We start from the raw sequence: 27,716 nt of genomic DNA, 5'->3' as shown, positions 1-27,716 counted from the left end.
TCCAGAAAACAAACAAAGCAAATAGATAGCACTTTACTTTTAGAATACTCATACAGTAGATTTGCAATTAATATAATGGATTTGTGAGTAAATCGTCCCTTTTTGGAATTAAATTATTGAACATATTCAAGTTCGAGACTTCAAGAATTTATTGTTTGTGAGTGCAAGGTTATGCACGTGCTTAAGATTCATCATCTGTGAAAATGTCACTTTCCCGCTGGTGACGTCAATACTAGCGATGACATCAGCATTAGTGTCCTGCATACTCATCACGTGGTACAGAATGCCCGTATCTTGGTCCAGACCATCAAACACGGCTCCTCCAAAGTACCCCCGAAAATAACCTTTTTCAATAAAAAGTAAATGTTTTTAAATGATTTTTATGGACAATACATTATACATGTACATTGTATGCGATGGTCATAATAGCATTGAATTATGATTTTTTGAAGTATACACTCTCATAACTGCAGCGGTGTGTGTATAGTGACACAAATTGAGTAACGCGCTTTAGCGCGTTATGAAAATTTGTATGCACACACCGCTGCAGTTATGAGAGTGTATAATACTTCAAAAAATCATGATTTAATGCTTATATTTACATTTTTTAACTTCTTGCCTTGTCTGCAAATGTGATTCATACCTTAAAATTCCTATCTTATCCTAAGGGTAAGTTAATATTAATGGAAGAGCCACAGTAACAGCCACAAGCGTGAACTCTGATTTTTGCTTGTGACGTTGCAGTTTACAGCGTTCAACGTTTGTGACGTCATAATAAAACTCGTCAATTTGACCTTTGACTACTTGTTGCATTTAGAGGCATATATTTACATTCCAAATATTTTTGCATGTTAAGTGTGTGAAAAAATACTGCAGTTATAAGACTGTAACACACACAAGGTACTAAAAGGTTAAAATGACGAGTTTCATTATGACGTCACAAACGTTGAACGCTGTAAAACGCAACGTCACAAGCGAGAATCAAAGTTCACGCTTGCGGCTGTTACAGTGGCTCTTCCATTAATTTGAACTTACCCTTAGGATAAAACAGAAAATTTGACCAATAAATAACATTTGCAGACAAGGAAAGAACTTAAAAAAATGTAAATATAAGCATTAAATCATTATTATTTGAAAGATATTATAGCATTGAATCATGATTTTTTGAAGTATACACTCTCATAACTGCAGCGGTGTGTGCATACAAATTGAGTAACGCGCGTTAGCGCGTTATGAAAATTTGTATGCACACACCGCTGCAGTTATGAGAGTGTATACTTCAAAAAATCATGATTTAATGCTTATATTTACATTTTTTAACTTCTTGCCTTGTCTGCAAAGGTGATTCATACCTTAAAATTCCCGTCTTATCCTAAGGGTAAGTTAATATTAATGGAAGAGCCACAGTAACAGCCACAAGCGTGCACTTTGATTTTCGCTTGTGACGTTGCAGTTTACAGCGTTCAACGTTTGTGACGTCATAATAAAACTCGTCAATTTGACCTTTGACTACTTGTTGCATTTAGAGGCATTTGAAGATCACAGAATTTAATGGAAAAACACAGCAGAATGTAAATATAGTCTCATAACTGCTAGCGCGCGTTACTCAATTTGTATGCACACATCGCTGCAGTTATGAGACTATATCTTTCAAATAATAATGATTCAATGCTTGAATAAATAAATTGTCAACAGTATTATAAGACTTTTGAAAAATATACACAGGGATTTTGTTTCCGAAAATTTAGTAATTTTGGTGTCAACGTTCAAATCTTGTATGTATATTAATTACAATATTAATATATATTTTAATAATAAATGTATGCGTTACTTTAAAAAGTGTGTCAGTTTCCTTTGTACACATAGGATATTGGACCACAGCTTAAATAAAATGTGCGCCATCACTGTTTCCAAAAATAAACTACTTCTGCGTATTAATTATTGAATTTTTTAATTAAAACACTATAAGCTTTTATACCATGGGCTGGCTATTATGTGCCGTGCTTCAGCAATTCGTTATACTCTGATTTTTGTTAGACAATGTTTGAACTGGTTTTTTTTTATAATGATAACAAATTTGCTCAGTCGTGTCAAACTAAACATAAAGAACAAATGTAGTTCAGTTAAAACATTATTTACGTTTCTGTTTCGGAACTATGACAAAAGTGTTTCAATTTTTTTTTTAATGTGATTGACATTCAGTAAGTAGAAAGATGTCCTTCGCATGATGGATGGCAATTTACACACGATTGATTTGCTTTAATTTCAAAGGGAATTGTTTCTGCTCGGAAAGTAATGACAAACATAAATTGATGTTGAAGGGTGTAAAAAGCAAACGCATGTTTTTCGTAATTAAGAAAAAATATTCATTCCGCATGCGTTATGTATATAAATTTATTAAATGTATGACATCATTTACCCCAATCGGAGATTTTAGTTGATCGAGTTACTTTTCCTGTTGTTGGGTTGACCTCAATAAGATCGTAGCGAGGGTACCGGAGTGTGTAGAAAATCCCAGGGGACACCGCGTATATCATACCTACAATATAATTGTCACTCTTACAAATCAACATAATGTACATGTATACAATCATACATACCGCCTCGAAAAACTATACATAAAACAATAAGATGCATGGCTCACTACACCTTGAAATAGTTTCTCAAATCAGCAGAAAATTACTTAATTTTGAAAGATAGCATGATGTTTAAGAAGTATATAATTATTTTAGGTCAAATTGGCAAAAAGTATGCAATTTTGAATTTAAAAATTGATCTAAAATTTCAAAAATGTAATTCAGTATAAATATGAACAAAAGCGCTAGCTATAGGGATGATTCGAACTAGTGATCTTTGTTTCACAAGCCCAGCCCATTACTTTAACCACTGAGCTACATGTTTGAAGATCTTCAACCAAATTGAATTGCCATCTTGTGACGTTCTGTCTTAAAGGTTTACGTGAGCTACCTTAACATAAATTCAAGGGAGGTTACTTGTACTATGCCTGGTGACTTGTTTTTTTTGTATCCTTGTTTGGCTTGGTAAAATACGTTTTAAAAGGTTTTACATTTCAAAATTCATGCGCGGATCCAGAAAATTTTTCCAGGGGGGGGGGGGGGGTCCGAAGGATAATTGTGTTTGCCAGGGGGGGGGGGGGGGGGTCCGAGGCATATTTTCGCGATAATTTTACTATGTAAATTTAATAAATTTTCATTTTCCAGGGGGGTCGGGACCCCCCCCCGACCCCCCCTCTAGATCCGCGCATGAAATTGATGTCGTTCTAGAAAGGATATCATTTCTATTTTACAAGAATTTCTAAAAATATGAATTACAATTTATATAATACTCGGAGGGAGAATTTTTCATTTTATTATAAATGTCTTTTCAAAAAATTATCTGAAGGTCTTCGCATCTATAAATTGTGTGTCTAATTGCGTGAAGTTTACCAGTTTTTCTGTAATAGTGGAAACTCATGTATGCGTTCATCTCAACGGAGAGATCTACGACGCTGGAAAGAACCCTGGTGAAAAAAGCGAAAAAATCGAAATATCCGTTAGAGAAGAAATAAAAAATTATTTGCATGACCACGCTAACAAAACGGTGTCATTAAAAAACAACAGTTAACAGAAAACATTAAAAATATGAACGTTTAGATCAATATAAAGATATTATCTTTGTATAAGTTTACATCTTTTTAAGGTCGTAGGTGTAGAGCTTTGCGAGCAATTTGTTCGGGGTGTTTTCGTTGCCCATCAGGACAAATAATTGCTGTCGCTCCACATCCAGCTCCGCCCATTGGTAGTTGACATACAGTGGTTCCGGTCCGCTGGAAATCAACTTCCGGAACCGATACGGTAGAGTGTTTTTGATCAAATAAAGCTGCCCAACAACGAAATTATAACCTGAATACGAATGAAAACGCAAACATTAAAATGCCAAGTAAGAACATCGAATTTTTTTAAAAATATACTTTTCAGTGATTTTTTTTTCAATTAAGGGGGGAGGGGGTTAATTTGAGGATGACCTTTTGAGCCCGCATTTTCAATGCTGAAGGTATAGTAAGTGTCGTTAAGATTGGACAGCAAAGCATTGATCGGACTTCCGTCAAAATCTGCAATCTCAGATGTCTGCATTGTTCCCTGGTGGGTGTCAAATTCGGCAAGCATGGGGGTAGGCTTATCATAGTCCCCCTCAGAGTTGTACATAACAACTAAGTTATTCCAGTAATTCACAGTCACTAAAGAATCAAGAACAAAGCCTGACGCCGGTGGTTTTCTTGTAGCCTCTTTTTCGTGCCATGACCTATATTTTTTGGCCGAGTCGACGCGGAAGTTAAACTTTCCAAACGGGTGGATTCGTCCATCTAGAGTTACATTCACAATGAACATCACGTCCTGGTCAAACGGAGAGTAAGCGAACCCTCTCAGTGACACGTCATAATTAACGTCATTTCCGGTGCCTTGAGTGATGACGTTGTACTTTTTGTAGGCCTTCTCATACTCCGCGTGCTGTAAAAGAGCGGTGTCTGGGTCACGTGATCTGCTGACGTCATCCTCCGATTTCTTTATGGTGATGTCGGCGCACTGATAGAATGTCTGCTCTCCTGCTTTGTGAGACTCGTATCGTGCCCGTAGGACGCAGTGCTCGCATTCTTTGTTAGGCAAGACCTGGTCAACAAAAAATTGTTAAATCGTCATTAACATTAATGACTACATATGAACTGTTTCTAACAATAAATCATCCATTTGTCTTTCTTCGTAGTGCAGTGGATATGACATCAGAGGCGAGTTCAACAGAGCGAGCGCTTGCGATCGCTCGCCAAAATTTGTGTTGCGGGTATAGGGAATTTTGGCTCGCGCTCGCTCTGTTGAACAGGCCTCTGACTACATGCCTGCAGATCATGAGGTCGAATTTGAAAGGGATATACAACTGCAAAGACTAGTTTGAAAGATGTTTAAGAAAACTTCATTGAGTTATGAGCCAAATGTTTATCTTTTACAAAAATTCTGCATTTGTTTTGAAAGATATTGAAGCGTATTTTTGTCAACTCACCACAAATGCTGTATAGTTTTGCTGGTGATCTTGATTATATACATACTCATCCGGAGCAAAGGCCAACACCTGCCAATCATCGGAGTTGTAAGGGGCCAAGGATACGTCCATGTACCCTGTATTTAAAAAGTTGTCTTTTATAGAAATTTCTTTAGTAATAAAACATGTTAAAACAAGAAAAGGGTGAACTGATTTTTATTTCAAACCGCGTGCTTATGAACATTTTTAAAGGTTCTTCATATCGTGCAAGTTTGCATATCGTGCATTTTGGCATATCGTGAAGTAATTAGACACGTTACAATTAATGTACCTGGAAACCCGATTTCGTAGTGGTTGAAATTTTGTAGCCACTTGATGAAAACCTGCTGACCCCCGGTGTATGTTTCATATGGACCACTGCTTGCATTCTGACCCCCACAGGGGGCACCGTGCCGGAAACAGGTCGCACTTCCACTCTATATAAATTTTACGACACATAAACTATAAGTAGTAATATAAAAGCTTGTATTTAAATCAAGTTGCTGGGTTTTTTTTAAATTGTCATGGACACCTATGAAATACATTCGAGGCGTTTTTCTGTGCTCCGTCGGAAATGCCCTATACAATTTACAATTGACTATGAATATGAATCATGATAATTTTGGGTCTTTTTCTTCTAAATGTTGGGGGGTCTATCAAAAATAATGGAATAACACTTCTTCGTTCAAATCTACATTTACAAAGAACCATGTAACGATGTTCAAGATTTTCCCTAGTTTTCATTGTTTTTTTCGTACTCACATGTGTGATGTCCATTTCTCCTCGTTGCATAGGGGTGACCAGACATAGGTGTGACGTCACACACTGCCAGCCAGACGCACAAAATAAAACGAATATGAAAATCGATTTCATTTTTTGGAAGACAATACACAGGTAATGAGTGGGGATACAATGTTTATGGTTTTATCAGGTTATCACGAGGGACACCTATGGCCTCAGTCACGTGATACTTTGTTGTGTACCTGTACGCTTTATCTGTTCTTTATCTTTACCACCCATTCGAAAATTGTTTGTTATTGAAGAAATTGTATAAGATTTTAATGATATCTATAGACGTCACGTTAGTGATATCAAGCGATATCAAGTGATATCAAGAGGATTTGTCGGCCGTTGCTATTTTCGGACTAGACTACACAAGTACATTTAATTTTCAATCTCGTAAATAAAACGTACGTAAATGTTGGCTGTTTTCCGTCTAGACTCAGGATGAACTTCGATGTATTCCGGTTATAACGTTACCGTACTTAGGAGTATCAAAGACGTACATGGAAAATACTTTGAATGTTAGACGGAATTTAAAGAGCTCTGTTCAAAAATGTAGCGAAATTTTCATCTACAATAGGGCTATTTGGTATTTTATTTTTACTAAATGATGTAGTTTGTATTTAAGCAAATTATACTAGTATTTGAAAATTTAGGGAATATTTGATTATCAATTTCTTGACCATCCAGCCTCATTAACATTAAAAGAAAATAATTCCCAATGCCTATGATCATATAGAAATTAAAACTTTTCAACCACCATTGATTAATTGATTGATTGGAAAATATGACCATTTTACGTGGAAGAAGCCGAACGACCTTGCTAATCCTTATTGCTAACCGTATTTTTGCATAAAATGAGATCGTTTTCTGCAGGTGTATCAATGCTTACGCTTAACCTTCAAATATTATTCCAAAAAATCTCATTATTTAGAAGTAAGATTGTAAATTTTGCATATAGGAAACTCTGAAGGTCGGACAAAAAGGTTTAAATTTGAATAAACATGTATTGCATTATTCTGTTTCAGACTTTCTATACAGTGAATGAGAGAGAGAGAGAGAGAGAGAGAGAGAGAGAGAGAGAGAGCGCGCAAAAAAATAAACCGAAAAAAACAGAGCACGGACTTTTAAAAAAGTAGAAACACATTTAATTTACATATAGAAAGGGTGGTATACAAATATTTGATGAACACATTCTTGGACCTATTAATTTTTTTTAATTTTTTTTTTTGGTTTTCAATTTGTCATCATTCTTTTTTGTTGTGGTTAAAATCTATATGTGGAACGTTAAAAGCTCTCATAGCTAGCTCTCTGCTGTATCCCGGAATAAACGTCCGATAATTAATGATAGAGTAGTCAAATCAGCGCGCCGTCTCAGAGATATGTGACATGCTTTCCGACTGTCGATACTATCTTAGCGTTGTTGGAAGTTTTCCCCCCACATATATTTGATCAGATAAATGTCGTGTTGGCGCGAGCTTTGGACCATTTATCGTTAAGTGCATGGTGCCATGTTTTCTGCTACAGTGACTGTTATTCATATTTTAGGTAAGAATTTGAGATTTACTTTCATTTTTTGGAAAGTTTTACCTTTTTTTTCGTTGACATATTTCTTTTTCTTTTCTAAAAAAATGTTTAACTCTGATCATAAAGGCGTTTTGTTCTATCAAACCAGGAGTAATGTACCATTATGTTGCCTTAAGAGGGCTCGATGATGTAGCCCATTTTAGACTATATTGATTTCCATAAAAAGAAGAGCTCTATATTAAAAAAAATTATAGAAAAATACCCAAAATTTAAAAAGTAAAATATAAGGATTTTTTTCCTTAGTACAGAGATTTATAGCTAAACAAATCATATTGATTTTTACAATTTTTAAATAAATGTATCTTAGGAAGATTTATTTGTTCACCACCCAGCCTCTTTATACGGCAGTTCGAAATATCTCTAATTTCTTACATGAAGTCCGTACGATTCATAGATTTTTTTGAAACATTACCAAGATCCTGATTGCATTGGAAATCGAATGAGCTTGCTTTATTACAAATTCAAATTGGCAAAAATCTAAGTGACCTCTGCTTACAGGGTTATAGTTACAAGTAATTATCACATTATTACTTGTATTTCTTTACGCTAATGTGTAATTTTCTCGCAGTCCATAAAAAATCATTTTATTAGTGTATGACCTTAGGGTCTTGACATATATGTTACTTTCATAAACATTACATTTTCCTTATGACGTTATAGTAAATACTTCAACGTTATAACATCATAGTTAGCATGTAGAAACAATACCAAGTTTGAATGATTAGAAAATATATTTTAAAAGAATAAGACGTTTTATAACCTATTCATCTTAACGCATTATTTGAGGGGGTTTGACTTATTTTGGTGACAGGACTGATTTTGGCACTTTGTGGATTTAATTAGTTCTTTTGAAATCTTTTGTGCACATGTATAATGATAAAGTAATCTGCATGAACATGCATTGAGGATAATATTATAACAAATAACTCATCTCATCAAATGCTTTTATGAAATATTTCCCATGACGTCCTAGTCAGCTTAACTCAAGTATTACATACTAAATATAAATCGAATTACATTCATTGAATTCTTAAAAGTTAAATTAATAAGTGAATAGTCTTTTCAAATTGAATTTCAGACCTTACATATATCCGATGGAATTTACTATCAATTATTCTAATATAATTTTATTTTACGATCATTGAATTAAGGGTTAATATTCAATGAACTTAAAATTTAAATAATATTACTGTATATAGATTCACAATTAAACATGAGGAACTGACAAAATCCGGTAAAATCGCGAAAAATACGTTTTGCAAAGTATATGAATTACAACAATGTTTAGTGATCGCGATTTTATAGTTTCGCAATCTAATCAAATTTTGTGGAATTGCAAAAAATAAGTACTCGCGTAGAATAAGGAATGCACACTGTTGGGTAAAAAAAAATATATGAATAAAAACAATTAGCTATTGATAATAATCATAATGAAACCGTTCGTGTTTTCACTTCATGACTTATTATTCAATTAGATGATGTAAACCATATTTGAAATCCTCATATCTGACTTTTTATCTGTCAATCTTTGTAAATCCACCAATTTGTTTTATTATACTTTCATGTTAAATACTGAAATCTGATTGGTTAAGACGCAGTTAATAATTCATTCTATTACCCTCAGCGTTAGCAACAACCTTGGCAACGGGTAACACAACGAATTGTTACATGCGCGTAAATTATACGCGTACGGTTCGCCATAAAAATCACGTTATTTCTATATAAAAACAGTAAAGTTTTCTTTGAAATTAGACATTCAGTATAATAAAATGAATAGTGCCTGTTTGGGAGGGTAAGAGTTGAAATTAACACCGCTCGAAAACCATTGTCAACCTCCGCTTCGCATCGGTTGACAATGGTTTTCTCGGGGTGTCATTATCCTCCCAAACAGGCACTATTTATATAATATCAAACATACTATTGATAATTCAAGGAATGGTTGACGTGTTTGACAAATATCAAACGACATGACAAGCTGAAGAGAGACGTTTCCAACAAACGAACAAGTGTGTACGAACTGTAGTTAATGCTTGAAAATGAATTATTGAAAAGCCTTTTCTTTTTGAAAAAAAAGTTAATCCCCTGTGTGTATGTCTGCATGCAAAACGTGAAGGTTATCTAAACACTACTGCCTCTTAAGAGCAATAATTGAAGATTCAGCGTTTTGCAGTTGGTGAATTATATCAGTCTGTGAGACATTGTTTCTGTATGTACATAATGTAATATGTAAATACGTCCCTAGTACGTGCTTTCAACCGGATATCCCCAAGAGGGGTGTATATTAATAAAATTTTCAGCAAAGAAATCTTTCAGGAGCCTACTGATATCAATGCTTAAAATAGAAAAAAAAAATGAAAGGCATGATGGCACAAAATATCCATGACGTTAACTTTAAAAAACAAATTTTTAAAACGAAATAGCACAAAAAGCACAATTGCAATTGTGCGATATATAGTTACAGGTTTGTATCGCCCCCGGTTTGAAAAATAATTTGGATTGATTGTGTGGGGCGTCCACCCGATTTTTTTCCAGACCGGAATTTAAGACCGTTCTTAACTGATTACTAGAAAAATTTTGTCAGCCACTTTATTTTCTTGCGGAAGATTTTTCTAGAGAAAATTGTTTAAAATCATGTGTTATTTGAATCTTGATACAACCACCATGAAGAGTGAGATACCTAAAATCTATATTAAGCAATGTGGTCCTTAAACGTTTTGTTTCGAGTGAAATGCGTGATTCTCGCGCGCGCTAGTATGCCTGGGCAATGGACAGGTACCGAAACAAATATATAAACTGTAAAAGGAGCCATTGCATTGATTCAGAAATGAGAGAATGAAAACCTAACGTTAATAGAATAAACATAAACTTTTATTATTGTAAGTTAAAGATGAAAATACAATCAATCAACAATTTATCGGAATTAATTCTTGTCGGTATAATATTTGATATGACTATTAAAACTTTTGAAGCATCTGGCGTCAAAAAATGCACTGATTAGAAACTTGTGTTTACAGGAAAGGGATTATAGATTTCCGATAAATCTGCATTTATAATCAGAAAAACATATGAACAGATTGATGATCATTCAAATCAAAAATAAAATTACCATGACAAAAAACAAAACAAAACAATAACAAAAAATACACACAAACACCCCCCCCCCCAAAAAAAAAACCAAAAAAAAACCAACCCAACAAAATGAACAATTAGTTATTCAAAAATCCGGGGTGGTATTCGAAATCAAAGTAATCCAACCTAAACAAATTGTATTCACATTTTTTCCTCGTGGATTTATAGATTAGTCTTATTTTATTGTATTGAATTCTTTTGTACTCGTTAATGCTTTGGGTTTAATAGAATTATTTATTATTACGAGTGTGGGGTAGTGAAATTCCGCCGACTGGACAAGATTCACGGTCCCGAGGTGAAATTTCACTACTGTCCCACACGAGTATTATTTTTGTCACGTTATTTTACATTAAAAAAACTTTTTGTTAACACGTTTAAAAGTAATTTACTTCCGGGTTATAGTACTCCGCGTGATAAATTGTAATAAATTAAGCATAACAAAAAAAAAAAAAATCCATATTGGATTAAGGCACGTAGCATCGCGGGGATTGTGGGTGAGGGTTCGGGCACTTTTTTCGCAGCAAACACTTTTCTTAAATCTACATACATTTATGTATATTGAATCACCATGGAGTTGCCACCCCTTCCCGTGTTTTATGGACTGAATGTAACAAATGTAAGTGAAAAAAAGAATTGAAGGTAATGAAGTAGTTAAAGGTATACGCAACGCACCCCCCCCCCCTTACAACAGATTACGATTTGCATGATTTGCAAAATTGTTTTTGGTTTTTTGTTTTGCCTGTCAAGATTTTTTGGATGATTATACCCCCCCCCCCCCCCCCCTCCGGGACACACTTTTAAAAAACGATGCCACGTGCATGGGGTTATAATTAGATTATTCCATTACTTATTTTATCCTTACAGCATATATATACTGTGTCTGATTAGATTTTACAGCGGCGTTGTAAAACACACATTGAGACAGAAAAATCTCACACTGCTGTCTCACACTGGATAATTAAAAATCGATTTCACTCCGGTAATAATGTGAGAAGTTTTTTCGCAGGTTTAAAAAGAGAAAGGTAAAAAAATAGTTATGTATTTGATTAAAGATTCAACATTTCATACAAAGATTAAAGCATTTATTGGATTTATTACTAGCTTAGCTCCTGGTTTCGTAAATAGAGGGTTCTAAAATTTTGTGTGCTCTCTCTCTCTCTCCATCTCTCTCTCTCTCTCTCTCTCTCTCTCTCTCTCATTCATTTCAAATAGAAATAGCCTGGACTCAACATCTCAGATCGATATAACAAGTTCAATGTTCTATCATTCGATAATACATGTACATGAATAAACTCCCAGAAAAATCCCCAAACGTAACTTCTATTTTTGTTTGGTCAGTAATAGTGGGATCCTCCCTTGGAATTCAACCCCCTTTCATAAGTGAATGGCAGACGATCGTGGCCCAGGGTCAAAGTCCTATCTACATCCGACACTCGCTGGGCGAGATGCCCATCAAAGTGGACGTACAAGTCAGGGTTGTGAGGGAGGGCAGTCAACACATCTTCCCGGGCTTCGGGGCGGGGCAGAGAAGTGACGAAGATGGCGACTCCCAATATGGCGCCGTACTGTGCTCCTACAACGAGTCGCACGTGCGCCTCCATGTTCCTGTCAGCACCATAACGACGAAAGGAGGCCTAGTCAGCACAGGTATGACTCCGTTGTTCTTCAAAGTTTGTTTCTCACTGTATGAAATATTGTTCATGGGTAGAGTTTTTCTATTTTGGAAAGCGTTGGATTCATTTAACAAGGATGCATTGGAAGGTTGGTCGTGCATGTAAATGTTTCATCATGCTATCAATTTTCTACCTCCATGCAAACAAAAAGAAATCCTTATGAATACAATAATTATTAATAAGCTCGCCGGCGCGCATCTCGGGCGATCAAAGCGAGCTCAAAAACCAGTTTGGGAAAAAAAGAAGAACGAGCTTAGAATACAATCGCAACATCTCAGGCCTTTGCAGAAAAGCTCGGAACAACACTTCACCTCGAGGTGTTTTTCCGAGCTCTGCCGGAATGCAGCATCCCAGCATTTCTTCGAGCCCCCGCGGTGCAATACCGAAATGGCTGATCAGTTTACAGCTCCGTAAAATTTAAAAACATGATTAGAGTTTATTTAAAGATTATTATTTTTGTTAGAATAACAGCCACATCATTTTGTAATTATATAATTTGGAATGAAGATTAAAGTTACCAATTTCGGGTTCTGGGTCTGGGAGAGGAAACGATGCTGTTTTAGAGTCGGGCGAGTCTATTTTTGACAGTAATACGATATATTTACATTTTCAACCGTCCTTTTCTGTGATAACATTACAAATCAATTTTTAACCTAAAACCCAATAACTTTGTAAAACATGAGTGACACAAAATGGGCGTGTCTTATAGCATAACCGAAAATAGGTATATTGGCTGCGCCGTGTAGCAATACATAGCATGTGCTACATTAAAAATAGTGGTTTTAAAATAATGTTGTTTTAAAGTGTACAAATTGAAAATAATATAAATATAAGTAATAAGGAATTATTCTTTGAATATTATGAGGTGAGCATGGTCAAATCTATCATAAAGCTTTTCGTGCTTTATTGGATTTAACCACGCCCCGACCGAAATTATCACCTCATAATGCTTAAAGAATGATTCCTAATTCCTTAAATATTTGTGGTTCCTGATGTGCTCGCCACAATGGTAACACCGTAAAACATATTAACCTGATGAAAAAATAAAAAACTCATTGAAGCTGCCGAAAGTTGTTCTTATTAAACCAGGTATTTTTGTGAGATAAATTAAGTATGTATTTTAAATAACTGCCAATAATTGTCCCATCAAACCATCTAATGCTAATGAAAAAAGATTAAAAACAGACTAAGTAAAAGCCTGTAAAGTTCGTCCCCATTTGTATGCTGAATAGACATACCGGTAAGTACGAAGGAGTCAGTTAAATAACCTAACAAAACGAACTTACAATGAAGCGCATTGAAGTGGTAAAAATGTTCGTTTGAATGGAATATTCTAAACTGTGTATCGAACGTCAATTGTTACATAAGACACACCCATTTCTTTTGAAACGAGGAAAATAGTAATCGTCACAATGCTTTCGGAACCGCCCTCTTCTAAACTACGCAAGCAGGAATTTCACACACGTACATTATACACAAAAACAAAAACACAAACTTTCTTTCTTTTCTTTCTTTCTTTCTTTCAACTATGTTCAGAAACAGTGATATTGTTTAAAATAAAAAAAAATTTAGTAACAAATTTGTGTTTTGAACTTCCTTTTACAAATAAAGAAAAGGGTTTTTTTGACAACATATGTTGCACATGTTTAAGTTTTTCGTTTTAGAGGGGTAAGCTAGGTTCTTCGCCTTCTTCGATCTTTTGCATTTGTTACTGTGTTCGCAGCGTGTTGAGAGGACTGGGATATGCGCGGGGCATGAAAAACATAAACGGAGAATATATCGGGATTCAGCTTGTGTACAAATTTCGGTCCGCAGCCCTGCTTGTGTTGTTTAGAAGATGAGCGCGGTTCCGAAAGCATTGTTACGAATACTGTTTTCCTCGTTATAAAAGAAATGGGCGTGTCTCATGTAACAATTGACGTTCGATAAAAGTTTAGAATATTCCATTCAAACGAACATTTTTACCACTTCAGTGCGCATCATTGTAAACGTTAATCCCAGCAATATGATTTTTTTTTCTCTTTCATTTCAATACTAGGTGACATTGCAATGTTTGTGCTTATTATATTTGTGTGTATCTATGCAATGTGTATCGTTCCGATCCTCTCAAATTGTCGTTTAACTATATTCCACCTGTATCTCAAGCGACTGTGTAGTGCGCGACCAGCGCGCTAGGTTCCGTTCGTCATCGAAAGCAATATTTTGTTTTGCCTAGATGGCCGAGTGGGTAGCGCGGTGGCCGCTCACTGCAAGAAAATTGGGTTTCAGAGGTCGTGAATTCAAGCCTTGGTCGGGGCGGAGGTGGAGCTCCAACAAAAGTGAATTTCCCTGTGCTTTATATATATATATATATATATATATATATATATATATATATATATATATATATATATATATATATATATATATATATATATATGCGACCGAACGTATATTACAAGTGCTTAATCGTGTTGTCAGCAATATCTATTGTGTATTATCTTGACTTCAGTGCCCAGAACAAAAATGATTATATAACGAATACAGTACAGTCAAAACATATTTACTTTTAAATCGCGCATCCCACCGCGGTATCTAAAATAATACTTTCTGTCGATCGCGGCAATACTGTAATACACAATTATATATTAGTTGTAATCAGGTTTCTAACGCGGCGTAACGGCCTGCTGATATTGTATGATAACGTTATATATAATGTAAGTGTTGCTACTTCTGTAAATAGTATATACTAGCATTATCTTACAAAAGGTTCTCTAAATGGAAGTCAACAGGTCTACTTGCACGAAATAATCCTAACATTTCAAAATCTAGAAAATATAAATAATTTTAGTTTAGAATTTTTCCTTACATTGTATTCTCGCATTTACAGCTGGATTTGTAGGTCCATTTGATGCGTACTACTCAACTGCCGACGTCAGAGTGAGAGCATGGCGGATCTGTGATTTTCCACCAGCTAATTATAGCACAAATATATACGGAGTTGGCGGACCGCGTAAGTCTAAACCAGCCACTTCTTGAATTGACATAAAATCGTAGCTATCAAATCTACTTACAATGATTATATTGATCATCATGACGGCTTTTTTTTTGAATTTTGAAAATCAATAAGAGGAGATATGGATTAATTTATGATTAGTTAATATTCTTTAGAATCCATTACACCAAGTATCTTAAATAGTCCCTTGAAAAAAGTATTTGTTTTTGCTTTCAGCCTACAGCCCGGGAGGCAATATTCCTCACAACCTCGGAGTAACACCCGATCTTGTCATTGTACAACTGAAAATGTGGGACGGATTTGTTTACGAAGCAGACGGTATATATAAGGAATAAGGAATCATTCTTTGAGTATTATGAGGTTATAATTTTGGTCGGGGCGTGATCAAATCCAATAAAGCCCGAAGGACTTTATGATAGATTTGATCACGCCCCGACCGAAATTATCACCTCATAATATTCAAAGAATGATTCCTTATTACTTATATTTATATAATTTTAAGCCATCGTACGATTTAATATTTTAAAAATATAAATAAGCAAACCCGCTGGCGCCTCAATTTGGCGTCATTTCTATTATGGGTTTTATAGTACAAAATCGATACGTAGTGTTATCACAGGCAAAGACACTGGAAAATGTAAATATACTTGTAAAAAACTATGATATCATTTAAATTCAGGGAAGCTCAGTTTTTGTTGATTCCGAAGGTAGCCCTCACCAAGGTATTACAAGTAATATCCCCAGTAAATTATGAAACGCAGTCTTTATTCTAAAAACTTAAGGTACAAGTATAAATTCACAAAATAGCATCCCCTAAGAACCCCCTCTCATTAATTAGGAATAAGAAATCATTCTTTGAGTATTATGAGGTGACAGTTTTAGTCGAAGGGCTATGTGATAGATTTGACCACACTCCGACCGAAATTATCACCTCATAATATTCAAAGAAGGATTCCTTATAGCTTAAGATATTGTTTCCGTTTTCTATACTTTTAAACAACATTTTGAAACCAGTATTTTTTTCATGTAGCACATTGAAAATGTAAATATTTGATGAGAAAGCGATTTTTCAATTTAAATAAGAAGTAGCAATAAGATTGCGTGACAGCTAACATCTTTGAATACAATGTGTCACATTAATAGTTAATGCCATAATTGCAAAACATGAACTTTTGAAATTAAATGAAGAACATGACAGAGAACAACAAATATACATGTATCTATGCTGAAACAACCTTCTAATATTAGTTTTACCCTCTGCCTTTAAAATTCGGGACCCCATAATAAAAGCAAAGGAGTCTCTGGAAGTAGTCTGGTAAGACTAAGAGATCAAGCAATAATTATTTGATGATATAATATGATTCTGACTTCCTGTATATCGATCGAAATTCTATTTTTTTGGCTGCATTTCGTAATATTGCAAGGGCATTTGATCGGTAACATTTGTCACGCTGGGGTAGGATACTGTAATTAAGCTAACGAACAAATATCATTGCACAGGCGGCGCTGAACATTCCTAATTTGCGTTTTAACAGTACATGTATTGGAGTTCAAACATAATAAAAATCAAAGAACTGTACTTCATTATCTCAGCCCCCTCATAACAAACATTTTTTTTAAATTTTACATAAATAAGAAAAAATTTAATTTTGAAGGAGCTTTTTTTCATCATTTGGATTTTGGATGTTTGCTTCCACTTTGCAAACGATGTTACGAGCTTCCATCTTGTGGTACTCAATAAAATGAAACAAAATATAGTTCTGAGCAAACACACTGGATGAACACCGTATACCTACTTAACGCGTATCTTACTTTATATATTTTGTACTTGCAGGAGCTGTATTCAAAGACAGACGAATGTCGTCATCAGACCGGGCGTGTGGTACGGTTGTGGCCTATGACGACATGTATATACGGATATGGGGGATGGCCAAGAGACAAGGGATCGGTACGATCAAATTGCAAATGTATATTGCATTGTAAGAAACAAAGAAACCGCCTGTATTTCCTGACTGAGCCGGATCCAAGGTCACAAACTGCATGAGGAAAGACTGGCATTCATTGTCACATGCAGTTTGCTTTGAAAAGTTAATGAATTAGTAATACATGCGGCAAGGGCATGCGGTGTAAAAATGAAAAATGAAAAATTAGGGGACAATAATCGTGCTCTTAGTTTAAAGTTCTGTGTCTTGGAGACAGGTTAAACAATGTTCAAAATTGATGAGAGTGACGAGGCGTTTACTGGTAGTATGCTATACATGCTCTATTCAAGTACACGTGCTATGCTGATTTCTCTTTATATGAAAAGCAAGTCATGAATAACTGTTGTTCAAAGCAGAGAAAAGTACAAATTCAGTTTTTATCATTGATAAGAAAAAAAAATCAAATTACTGTTAAACTAAAGAACACACCTTAGTCTACATTGTAAATTTCTATTCCCAGTTTTTAAAAGATTTTCAATATAACAAGGTCAAATTTCTATTTTTAACACAGCTGGCCTAGTTGGATGTGCCTACAGGGGATGGGGGACACCGTATTTGGCCGATTTGGCCCTTTTGATAATCAGTGCCTGGATTCTACCGTCAGAAGACAAAGTGGTCAGCTTTAGTACAACCATTGCCAAAAATACAGCTCATCCCGACACAGTTCCCCTGTCGCCTTCTGTTTCCATTGATAGTCATTTGTTTATTGTTAAAGTAAGTCCTTCAGTTGTTCAGTACCAGTTTGATGAATTTATGTAAAATCAATCTCAGCTGTCTTCATCAGAATTTTGTCTCGCTTCAAGAAATATTGTATAATAATTACATTTCTGCGAGGTAAAAAAAGCTTAAAATAAATTATAAGAAATTCAAAACATCTTTCATACATTTTTTTCAGGTACATGAATGTCGTCACAAATCTTTTTCAGACAGTACACCGACAGACTGTTATACCATATTAATTTAAAGCGAAATGCCTTTAAACTTTAAAACAGTATCCTTAATGATCTTTTAAAAAATGAATATCTAAGCATAAGGACGGACTTCTTTCAGGTAAAAGCCACCGAGGGGAACAATAACGGATATTTATTTCATAGCGCAGGAACTTCCTTAACTGACGGCTCTTTGACAAATTACGGCGGAGTCATATTCGGTTACAACGAATCAGAGGTGCTGTTATGGCGACCAGCTGATTCAAACACTAACGGTTATATTTGGTACAGAGGCGGGGATCTTGGTGGTGGGGACTACCCTCAGACATCTACTACAGCGGAAGTGACAGTAGATATTCTACGGACCGTCACGTCCACAGGTAATTCTCTTTGTTCTAATTTGTCCCATTACAAGTTACCCTTACATTTAAGAGGCTCTGTGGTCAACAAATTTAACCATAAGATCTGCTAAAAACTTTTACATGTGATATATTTGGTTATAAGCAATACCGTGGAGTCATTTTTATTCGTGGTGTCAATGTTCCTGGGTAGCCATAGTTTTCCTGGTTCATGGGGACGTAATTTTTTTGGTAGCAAGGTCTTTTTCACTTTCAAAAAAGTACATGTAGGTCAATGACCTACTTTTTGAGTTAATGGCCACAGAATATTTTTTGAAAATATAAGAAAAATCCTTTAAAAATTTATACTTTGATTGAGATTTCTTAATTGTGAAAATAATACAAATGGCTCAACTCTTTTCAAATTAAAATACAGTTTATGAATGGCAGAAACACGAAAAAGATACAAAGCATTACGTTATCATTCACAATTTCTATAAATATTCCAGTCCGAATTTCCTCTATCAGTTTTAAAACCCCTACCCATTTTTGATTCAATTTAACAAAAAACTGAATAATGATAATACTAAAACATTTGTACTATTAAACTATGTATTTTTACCTTACTCTGCTGGCATAAAATTTATAAAAGGTCAATGATCAAAATTTTGAGATATGGTGTCCTTTTTCGTTTTTAAACATTCTTCAATATTTTTGTAGTGTGTGCCATACAATTATCTAAATGTTAAATTGAGATAAAACAAACCGAAAATATGCAAAATCACGTTGAGTAACAAATAAAATCTTAACTTTAAAGAATACAGTACTACCAAAAATATTTCAGTGAAAAACAAAATCTGAAATCTGAGTCCGAATTTCCTCTGTTTTGCTTAAAGCCCAAATTTGTTTGAACATAATTCTATAATATAGTAAATATACTGAATCTTATGTCAATAATAATTCATTCTTTGAATACTTTTTGTGTTTAGAACAAATTTTACTCATGACTTTGATCTTTTTTACAATCCGAATTTGAGAACTCAAACCCTGAGTAAACAACGTCCTTAAATAATAGGTATTCCTGATAGTAACATGTGGGTGCAGTATATGATTCATACAATGAAGCTTGGATTTTTTTTTTCATGTGTTACTCTTAAAAAATAATCAAATTCTATGTTAAATATTACAGAAGAGAGTTGTGGACCAGGAAAATGCGTTGGTAACTGGAGCCAGATTGTCGTCGTGTGTGACTGTTTTGGTACAGGTCTTACTGGACAATACTGTACAACAGGTAAACAAACAAAAACTCAAACAAAACACACTGCTTCTTATTCTATCTAGCAATACAATTTATTCATAGTTTTTTTTACACACATAGATGCAGCATATGGACCTTTGATATTTTAAGTCAATTGATATTTATTTATTTTAAAACTCCTGTGGAAAGACAATTATACAATATGAAAACTTTGTTATTGTAACATATTTGCAAACACTGTACTTGTGTGTGTAATTTTAACTATGGTTAATACAATTTACAGTAAGAGTATTTTTAACTCACAATCACTGTACTAGTTAAACTAGGATATACATGTAATAATGTATAGAAGGAATTCATAATTTTCAGCGATTGTATTTAATTCATTAATGAATTAATATTTAAAAAGTCATTGATTGATTATTTTGGGCCATACATTACAAGATCGATTGGTAGTGTTACATAGACAAAGACGCTGGAAAATGTAAATAATCATTATTGGTTAAAGCTGATGGCCCTCCTACTAGTTCTCTCCAAGCAGGCGCCCAAGACAATGAAGATCCTAGCGTACATCTCGGAAGTAAAAGAAACTTGACCATAAAACTCATGTTTCCTTTGGGAACCAGTCCGGACATTGTCGTATCTGTGAAAGCTTCGGGCACTAGAGAAGTCATGGCGATTGGAAGTCTGGTGCTTAAAGATACGGGAAACAACATCCAACCTTTGACAAGTTCATTTAGTTACAAAGCTTCGACGACAACAAATCTCGTAAGTGTTTAGAAAAGACAAAAAATGTGTCCTGAATGCAAACTTATAAGCAGGGAAAATGTATTGTTATGTTTGAGTGATTTCAGAGGCAAATAATAAATATCAAATGTTGCCATGAAGTAAAGATTTTATATACAAGAAATAACAAAATGTAAATCATTGAAATTCGTGGAAGATGATTATCATTAAGCTTAAACATATTATCTGCTTTTGCTTCTGCGGTTTTTTTTGATAAGGAATCTAGTTGTGAAAAAGGACTTGACAACTTACTTGACACATTTAAAGAAGAAAGACTCTAGTACACAGGCAGCTTCGCTACATATGATCCACAGATATGAATTGGTTCATATGATATCATAAAAAAGGATACTATATGTGAATCATATGTGACAAAAATGCTTAATATGTACTTCCCAATATTTTGAAGAAAAAAACATGTTTAACTCACCAATAGGGATTTTTACCATTAGTTTCCTTTCATTGATGAACACTATTTATATATTTTAAAAACATTTTTAGACTGGATTCCATGTCGTTACATCTGCTTCGTTGTCCCTTGGAGATGTAGTCAACACTGGACACTCCAGTTTGTATGTAGACAATATGGTTGCCATAGAGACTGAGGTTTACGTCCAGTCTGTTGATAACGTCACGGACGGAAGTTTACACGCCGTAAAGATCCAAGTTCTAATAGGCGGAATTGTTGTTTGGAACAAAGACATTATGTATACTATCAACACGACCATCTTGGTTCGAAAACATTCATCAAATATTGCTATGATTTTGCTCAATCTTATTTTAATTTCATTTCATTTCGCAATGTTACCCCAATTTTGTTATGTTTAATTCATGGCAGGTCCCAATCAAAACACCTGAAATTTTCACTTCATTTCTCGCCGCTTCTGACCTTGACCGTGGTTCTATGACCCGGATGTCCGTTGACCTTTGGATGCCATTGGCCAATCCTGATATCGTGATAGAAGCCAGAAGCCATACAGCAGATGACTCTGGTTCAGCTCTCCGAGTTGTTCGTCTCTCTGTAACACAAGTTGGGGAAAACTACCGGCTGCCTGTGAGAAGATTTTTTTCAGTTTAATCAATAGTCTTCTCTAAAAATTGCGTGAAAATGTATTTTTGCCCAAATATAATTACTAACATTTATTTCTAGAAAACAGTAATTTATTATATATTGTTTTCATATGTCTGATCTTGTTCATTGATAGTATACATTGTATATAGTATTTACGTTATAAAAGTTATCATAATTATACATTTTTTTCTATATTTGAGAATCTAGGCAGTAGTGGAGCGTCTTAAGATTGACGGAGCAGGTTGTTACGATGTCATAGGAAACGCTTCTCTTTCCTTGGTCTTTCCAACACATTTTGCAAATAAAGGTTTGTTCCTTTACAATCAAAGAAAAATAGTGTGTGTAATTTTGAGAAATAATATGTCTGAGGCAACTCTCAATATGTTGAATTTGTACACTTCCCAGAAATATCAATCATATTGAAATATGTTTTCTTCTTATGTCCAAACAATTATTCATTGTGCCAACTTATACCGTAAAATATCGTTTTATTCTTTGCTTTTTTATAAAGTACATCTAATTCTTATTGATATTGATTTGTTAGAGGCCTTCGTTCCTGGCCCCACATCCCTCAAAGACCTCATTCAGTTTGAGACTCTCCTGTATATGGGACTGGATTCTGAAGTTGGAACCACGTACCCTCTAGATCTCGTTATTTACGTTGACGGGGCTATTTTGTGGAATTCTTCGTTCAGTCTGACGTCGACTGAACCAACAGGATTACAAGTATTTCTATTTTATTCGTCTTGTAATAAAAATGCTTTCTAAGATAGGTTAAGCAAATATGTCATCGTATCTAGATAATCAACATGAAAGTCTGTACATGATTGTATCAAGTTAAAACGGATTTTTATGCAGATACTGTTCATCTGTATATCTAACTTCCAATATGTCACTGTTTCTTCAAACATGAAGGTTCCAACGAGTATTGGTAAACAAATATCCGTCGGTCAATTAACATTAGGACACGTTTTTTCTACTGACGTCAACTTGACGTTACCTGACATGGGCGTGTTCAAATTCAGCCTGTCTCTGACGTCACTGGTCGTAGAAGGACAAGGAAGAGCCGGCCTTATTCTACTTTCGGCTGCGATTGGTGAAACAGGAAGTAGTGTTGTGTGTTCCTCTCTGACTGTGTCTTCCAATAGAACAGAGAGTTCAAAGTTACAAAATGAAGCAGACGTTTTCCTCAGCGTAACAAACTATGGATCAACCAATGTATCAGTAGAGAACATTAGTTGGCTTGTTCTACGGTTTACTGCGGTGGCTGCTCCGGGGTATACTGATATTGGCGATGTTCACACTATTGAGGTTACCAGTGGCGCACTGAGTGTTGCATACGTCTTTAACGTTACAGGAACTGCAACGTTTGATGTAAGTTGAAATTGTTAAGACCAATATGTTAATGAGTCTATGACTTAGTCATGGACTCATTGTCAACTAAAAATTGTTAATTTGTAAAAAGATCGATTTCAGTACAACCAAATATGAATACATATCTTTTCAGCGACTTCAACGATTTCGTTAGAGGTCATGTGTATCTTTTTTCCCTTTGTTTCATACAATATCTATGAACTGATTTTTTTCTCCTTTTTTTAGCAAAACTTAGTGTACACGGCAGACATATACCATTTTAACACTGGAACATGCTTGTCTGAAAACCAGACATTCGAATTGTTTGTGAATATAACTACAGAAAGGAGTAAAACCCCGGGACCACTGTACGTTCACTTTCCGTTCGGCGATACCGTGTTTTCTGTCAACGAATACAAAATAATTCATGTTGGAGAAAATCTTCGACCGTGTTTTCAATCGATGCAATTGGACGGGTCCCTTGATCAGTATTTGTAAGTGTATATCACATACATGGATTTCTAAGAAAGAAAAAAGTTTTGGGTTATAAAACAAGATAACCGTAACAAATATCCATGTGTGTATGCATGTTTGCAGACATTTCTAAAATATTCTTTGTTGAAATTTCATAACTATTTGTTTTTTTTTAAATTAAAACAAACGAGAGATATTAATTAATAGAACATACCTTCTGTATTGACGTAGAGCATATAGCGATGGAAGTTTAGGAAACATCACCCTTGAGTTCCCTGTCTTTTGTAACCAAGGACTCAGCACCGATGCTGGCGATGACCAAATGACGATCAGAGTTGTGGCCCGTATCCGGAATGACATACGTACCGAGGGATCCTCCTTAAACAGTTTCACCGTTATCGTCAGGTCCATTGGACTTTTTTCAGACGTGACGTCATCACTTGGTTTAATAGTTAAAAGCATGGTTAGTCTTAGAACAAATTTGTTTTTACCAACAATGCATTTTTGATCAGTTGACTTTGCAGATAAAATCCGTACGTTTTAGAGCAATTTTATGCTATGGTGAGTCTTCATCAAAATAATTTAAAAACGCTTTGCTCTTTCAGACAATTTTGCCAAAGATTGATTTTGTTACTGGAGTGGAAATATCGAAGAATAGCCTGAATATAACATTGTTGCCTTTAGTTTGTCACATCAAGTGTCGTACAGATAATGAGCAGTCATTCTTTACAACAAGTGTAAGTTCTTTCCATGCCTTTTCCTGATTTTCAAACTAATCATTTCTTAAAACAATAAACATGTATACCAGCAATTTTGATATGGATTATATTCACTTTTGACATAAGAGATTTCTATACTGAAATGACAACGTGTGCATTTGAATGTTAATTATAACACTTTTGAAAGATAATTTGTTTTTATTTTTATTTTTTATTTTTTTGCAATTCATTGCATTCAAATGTTGTTTTGATCTTAAATTAAAGTTGCAGGGTCACGATTTTGGTCAAACAATTTTTTTTCGATTTTATTGTTTATAATGCTTCCGTAAGGCATTTTAAAAAAGCAAACAAAATTTGAGTGTCATTTTTTGAGTTATAAGAAAGTTTACAATTTATTGTTATGTAAACAAAGCTTTTGTTTACATTTTGAAAGCTGAAGTGAACATTCCAGTTTTAGAACTAAACTGAATGTGTTAAATGTCAGGAACTGTTTATTTATGCTTAAAATGAATGAGAAGATATATAAACCAGGATGAAAAAGATTTTTTTCTGGTATATTGAACTTATTAAAACAAAAACAGGGCACGAGCCTTGTTTACGTGAAAAAGAATTGTGGGCCCTGAATCTTGCTTATGACTTTACGATTGACTCTAAAAATGTTGGTTAATCATTACAAATGCATTCCATAAGCACTATAAATAATAAAAACAGAAAATAGAATTCGACCAAAATCGTGACCATACCCCTTTAAGCTGTTTTGAAATGACTAGATGCCTGTTTCATCTACCATTGGTTCATTCTGCACACTTAGCTAAAATATGAACGAGAAAACGACACCCACGTTGCTTACGCATTTGAAAGTAGATGCATGGCTTCAGTTGTTGTTCTCGAGGATTCCATTCCCGGGAACACATCGTCCTGTTGTGTGATGCATCAGTTTATAACGTCAAATGGTACAAGCTTTACTGTATCGTCCTAATAATTTTAAATAAAGTCCATATTATTTTAAGAGTGAACATATGTATATTTAATGTGAAAATTAATATCGTTTTACAAGATGGAGAAATATTTATAAGAACAAAGAAAGAAATATATTATGTAAAAGACATGTTTTTTTTTTGATTATCTCATTCATATTGCATTTTTTTTTTAGTTGGAGACAACTTTATGATTTTCAACGACGTCAATGATACATTGCGGTCTCAAATTCTCTTAGTGGTTGACGGTTCGAATGATACGTGTTTAGACCTTCCTGTGCTCGGACAGATTCCGCCTATTCTTTGGATGCGTATGAATATATCAGGAATATGGGGACTATTTTCTTCAAGTTTCCGTTTACACATTATTGGAAAGAATATAAACTGTGATAATCAAAATGATGGTTCTGTATTTAAGGTAATATTATCTATAAAAAAAAACTAAAGTGATTCTATAAATAATAAAGATATTAAATTACAACTATCGGAATTTTAAGGTGTAACTTTTATCCTTTCATATCATTGATATTTTCAATTTAAACTTTTGTCTGGCGGCTGTTGTCGTTTTTCTTAACATTCCTTTTTTTCAAAATAAGAAAAAAGCTGAAAGGTGCCATATAAGGTGTTTCAATATCTAATATTATTTTGAAAGGATTTTTTCCAGACGAGTTATTTTTTAAAGTTAGCTTACATAAGCGATAGGTCTAGATATTAGGGCAAACAATATCCTCTTTAAGATTTGTATTAAAGTTATTATAGTACAATTTACAAAACGTGGGTAACAGCTCGGATTTGTTTTTGGGTTGTTTTGGTGAGCAATGTGGTCCTTGTGACCATTGCTTATTCTCATTTATGTTTGTTTATTATCTTAATAACTCAATAATGTAATATAACATTGATATTCGCTACTGTTGCAAGTGAAGAATTGCACTTGCTCAATCGCTGATTAATATTAGCATTTGTCAATAACTTTGAATTTTGCTGAATTTTTATACGTACATTTCAGGTATTTTATCCATCATCAATTTTATATGGAGATTTTGGTGGAGACGTAACGTACTGCTTTCTCTCTGACAAATCGGTGGCCCCTCTGGAGCCTCTCACTCGTTGTTCTTTCCAGTGTCCCTGTGTAGGGCCCCAATGTTTGGAAGCATTTTTGTATATTGCCAGCAACAATGTATCAAAAAATTGGAAACTATGTGAACTTTTTGTACAAACTGTTTGACCAAAGATTCATTGACTTGAGATCCTCCATTTGTCAAAATGTATGGATGTGCTGGAGTTTTTTTTTCAACAGTTTTTGAAAAAAATCCTTTTATTATGCATATCAATAGAATCTAATAAACATTCCGAATCCCTCCTACAGTCAAATAATTTTTCATTTAATTTATTCAATCATTAACATTCAATGTTTTCGAACAAAATATTAAAATGTTAATAAGCCTTTAGTCTATTTTTGTCACAATTCATTTGTACATCATTGCTTTCTATTGGAAGTGGTCAAATATATTTAAATACCAAATGTAATTTAGAAAGCTTGTGAAAAAAAAATATGAAATTTAATCTTTTGTTTTGAATTCAACTCTAGGTGTCTATATTCATGCAATGTGCTATTTGTATAAATTAGGAAACCGTAAGGTTAGTTATCAATTAACCAATGAGTTACATATCCAAAAGATTTCAATACAATACCAAAAACTTATCTTTTATTTCTAGATATATTAACTTTTATGAGTGTTTTTGATAATTTGGGTAGGCTGTTTGCGCTAGAATGTTCACTTTTGAAACAAATGTTTCACATGTTGCCTGAGAACCTACTTGCCTTAGAACTATTTTACATTCATATGATATGTTATTGCTGTTTCACAAGGTATCTAAACTTTGAGGAATCTTACAATACACTCATAACTGCATTGTATGAAATAAAATTAATTTGAATGATGTCACCTATCGCTACAACTGACTGCATTTCTTGTTTGATAAGCTATACATATGTGAAATCATGTATCGACGGTTCTTCATTGTAACAAATATAATGTGATATATAAATATTTCGATATAATGTAAAGACGATGGCACAACAGTTATTTTCGTGCATGTATCTTAATTTTATTATTGTAACTAGTCTTTGACCCGTGCGTGCACCGGTTGATGCGACGTTGCATATGATATCGGACTTATACGAAATCGATACATTGACACACCGTATTGTTGACATTTACATATACAAGCTTTAAGCCTACAAAAAATGCTATTAATTTCACTACACTCTGCTTAGTTAGAATAATCTAAATGTGGCTCAGGACAGGCCTTCACCACAGTTGAAATGCCTCCCATATACCCGTAATGTAGCAAATAATTTCAGAATCGCTCCGAAATGATTTTGGAGAAAATTAATGAAGTGCATTGATGATAACAGTCAAATTATTCATAACAAACCATTTTGAGGCTGTAAATACCTTTCATCTAAATTAATGAAGAATTCAACACTTTTTCACCAACTTTTTTTACTCGCTTTACACACCATGTTGACATTAGGGACTCTCAGGATTTTTCATATTAAATGCACTAAGATTGATCTCCCGTATTTC

The 27,716-nt window shown here is 34.3% G+C and overlaps 2 protein-coding genes across 2 annotated transcripts; one reads left to right on the top strand and one right to left on the bottom strand.

Moving 5' to 3' along the window:
- Positions 1-20: 20 nt before the first annotated feature.
- LOC105323049 (uncharacterized) lies at positions 21-6,025 on the bottom strand. Its single transcript, XM_066071928.1, has 8 exons — positions 5,833-6,025; positions 5,363-5,507; positions 5,053-5,168; positions 4,025-4,667; positions 3,689-3,902; positions 3,447-3,520; positions 2,420-2,539; positions 21-344 (listed from the first exon to the last, which is right to left on the bottom strand). The coding sequence occupies exons 1-8, from the start codon at positions 5,941-5,943 to the stop codon at positions 127-129; spliced, it is 1,641 nt and encodes a 546-aa protein (XP_065928000.1). The 5' UTR covers positions 5,944-6,025; the 3' UTR covers positions 21-126.
- A 1,196-nt stretch (positions 6,026-7,221) lies between these two features.
- Positions 7,222-27,037, top strand: LOC105323113 (uncharacterized). Its single transcript, XM_011422077.4, has 20 exons — positions 7,222-7,401; positions 11,908-12,216; positions 15,112-15,234; positions 15,454-15,555; positions 17,072-17,185; positions 17,731-17,933; positions 18,270-18,528; positions 19,676-19,777; positions 20,253-20,512; positions 21,032-21,262; positions 21,369-21,584; positions 21,810-21,909; positions 22,147-22,328; positions 22,518-22,976; positions 23,202-23,449; positions 23,661-23,892; positions 24,035-24,166; positions 24,960-25,101; positions 25,302-25,543; positions 26,132-27,037. The coding sequence occupies exons 1-20, from the start codon at positions 7,365-7,367 to the stop codon at positions 26,348-26,350; spliced, it is 3,912 nt and encodes a 1,303-aa protein (XP_011420379.3). The 5' UTR covers positions 7,222-7,364; the 3' UTR covers positions 26,351-27,037.
- Positions 27,038-27,716: the final 679 nt, after the last annotated feature.

Source organism: Magallana gigas, chromosome 9 (assembly GCF_963853765.1).
Source record: "Magallana gigas chromosome 9, xbMagGiga1.1, whole genome shotgun sequence".
Taxonomy (NCBI): Eukaryota; Metazoa; Mollusca; class Bivalvia; order Ostreida; family Ostreidae; genus Magallana; species Magallana gigas.
Note: the sequence above shows the minus strand (reverse complement) of the source record. Positions and strands in the feature narration are given on the sequence as shown.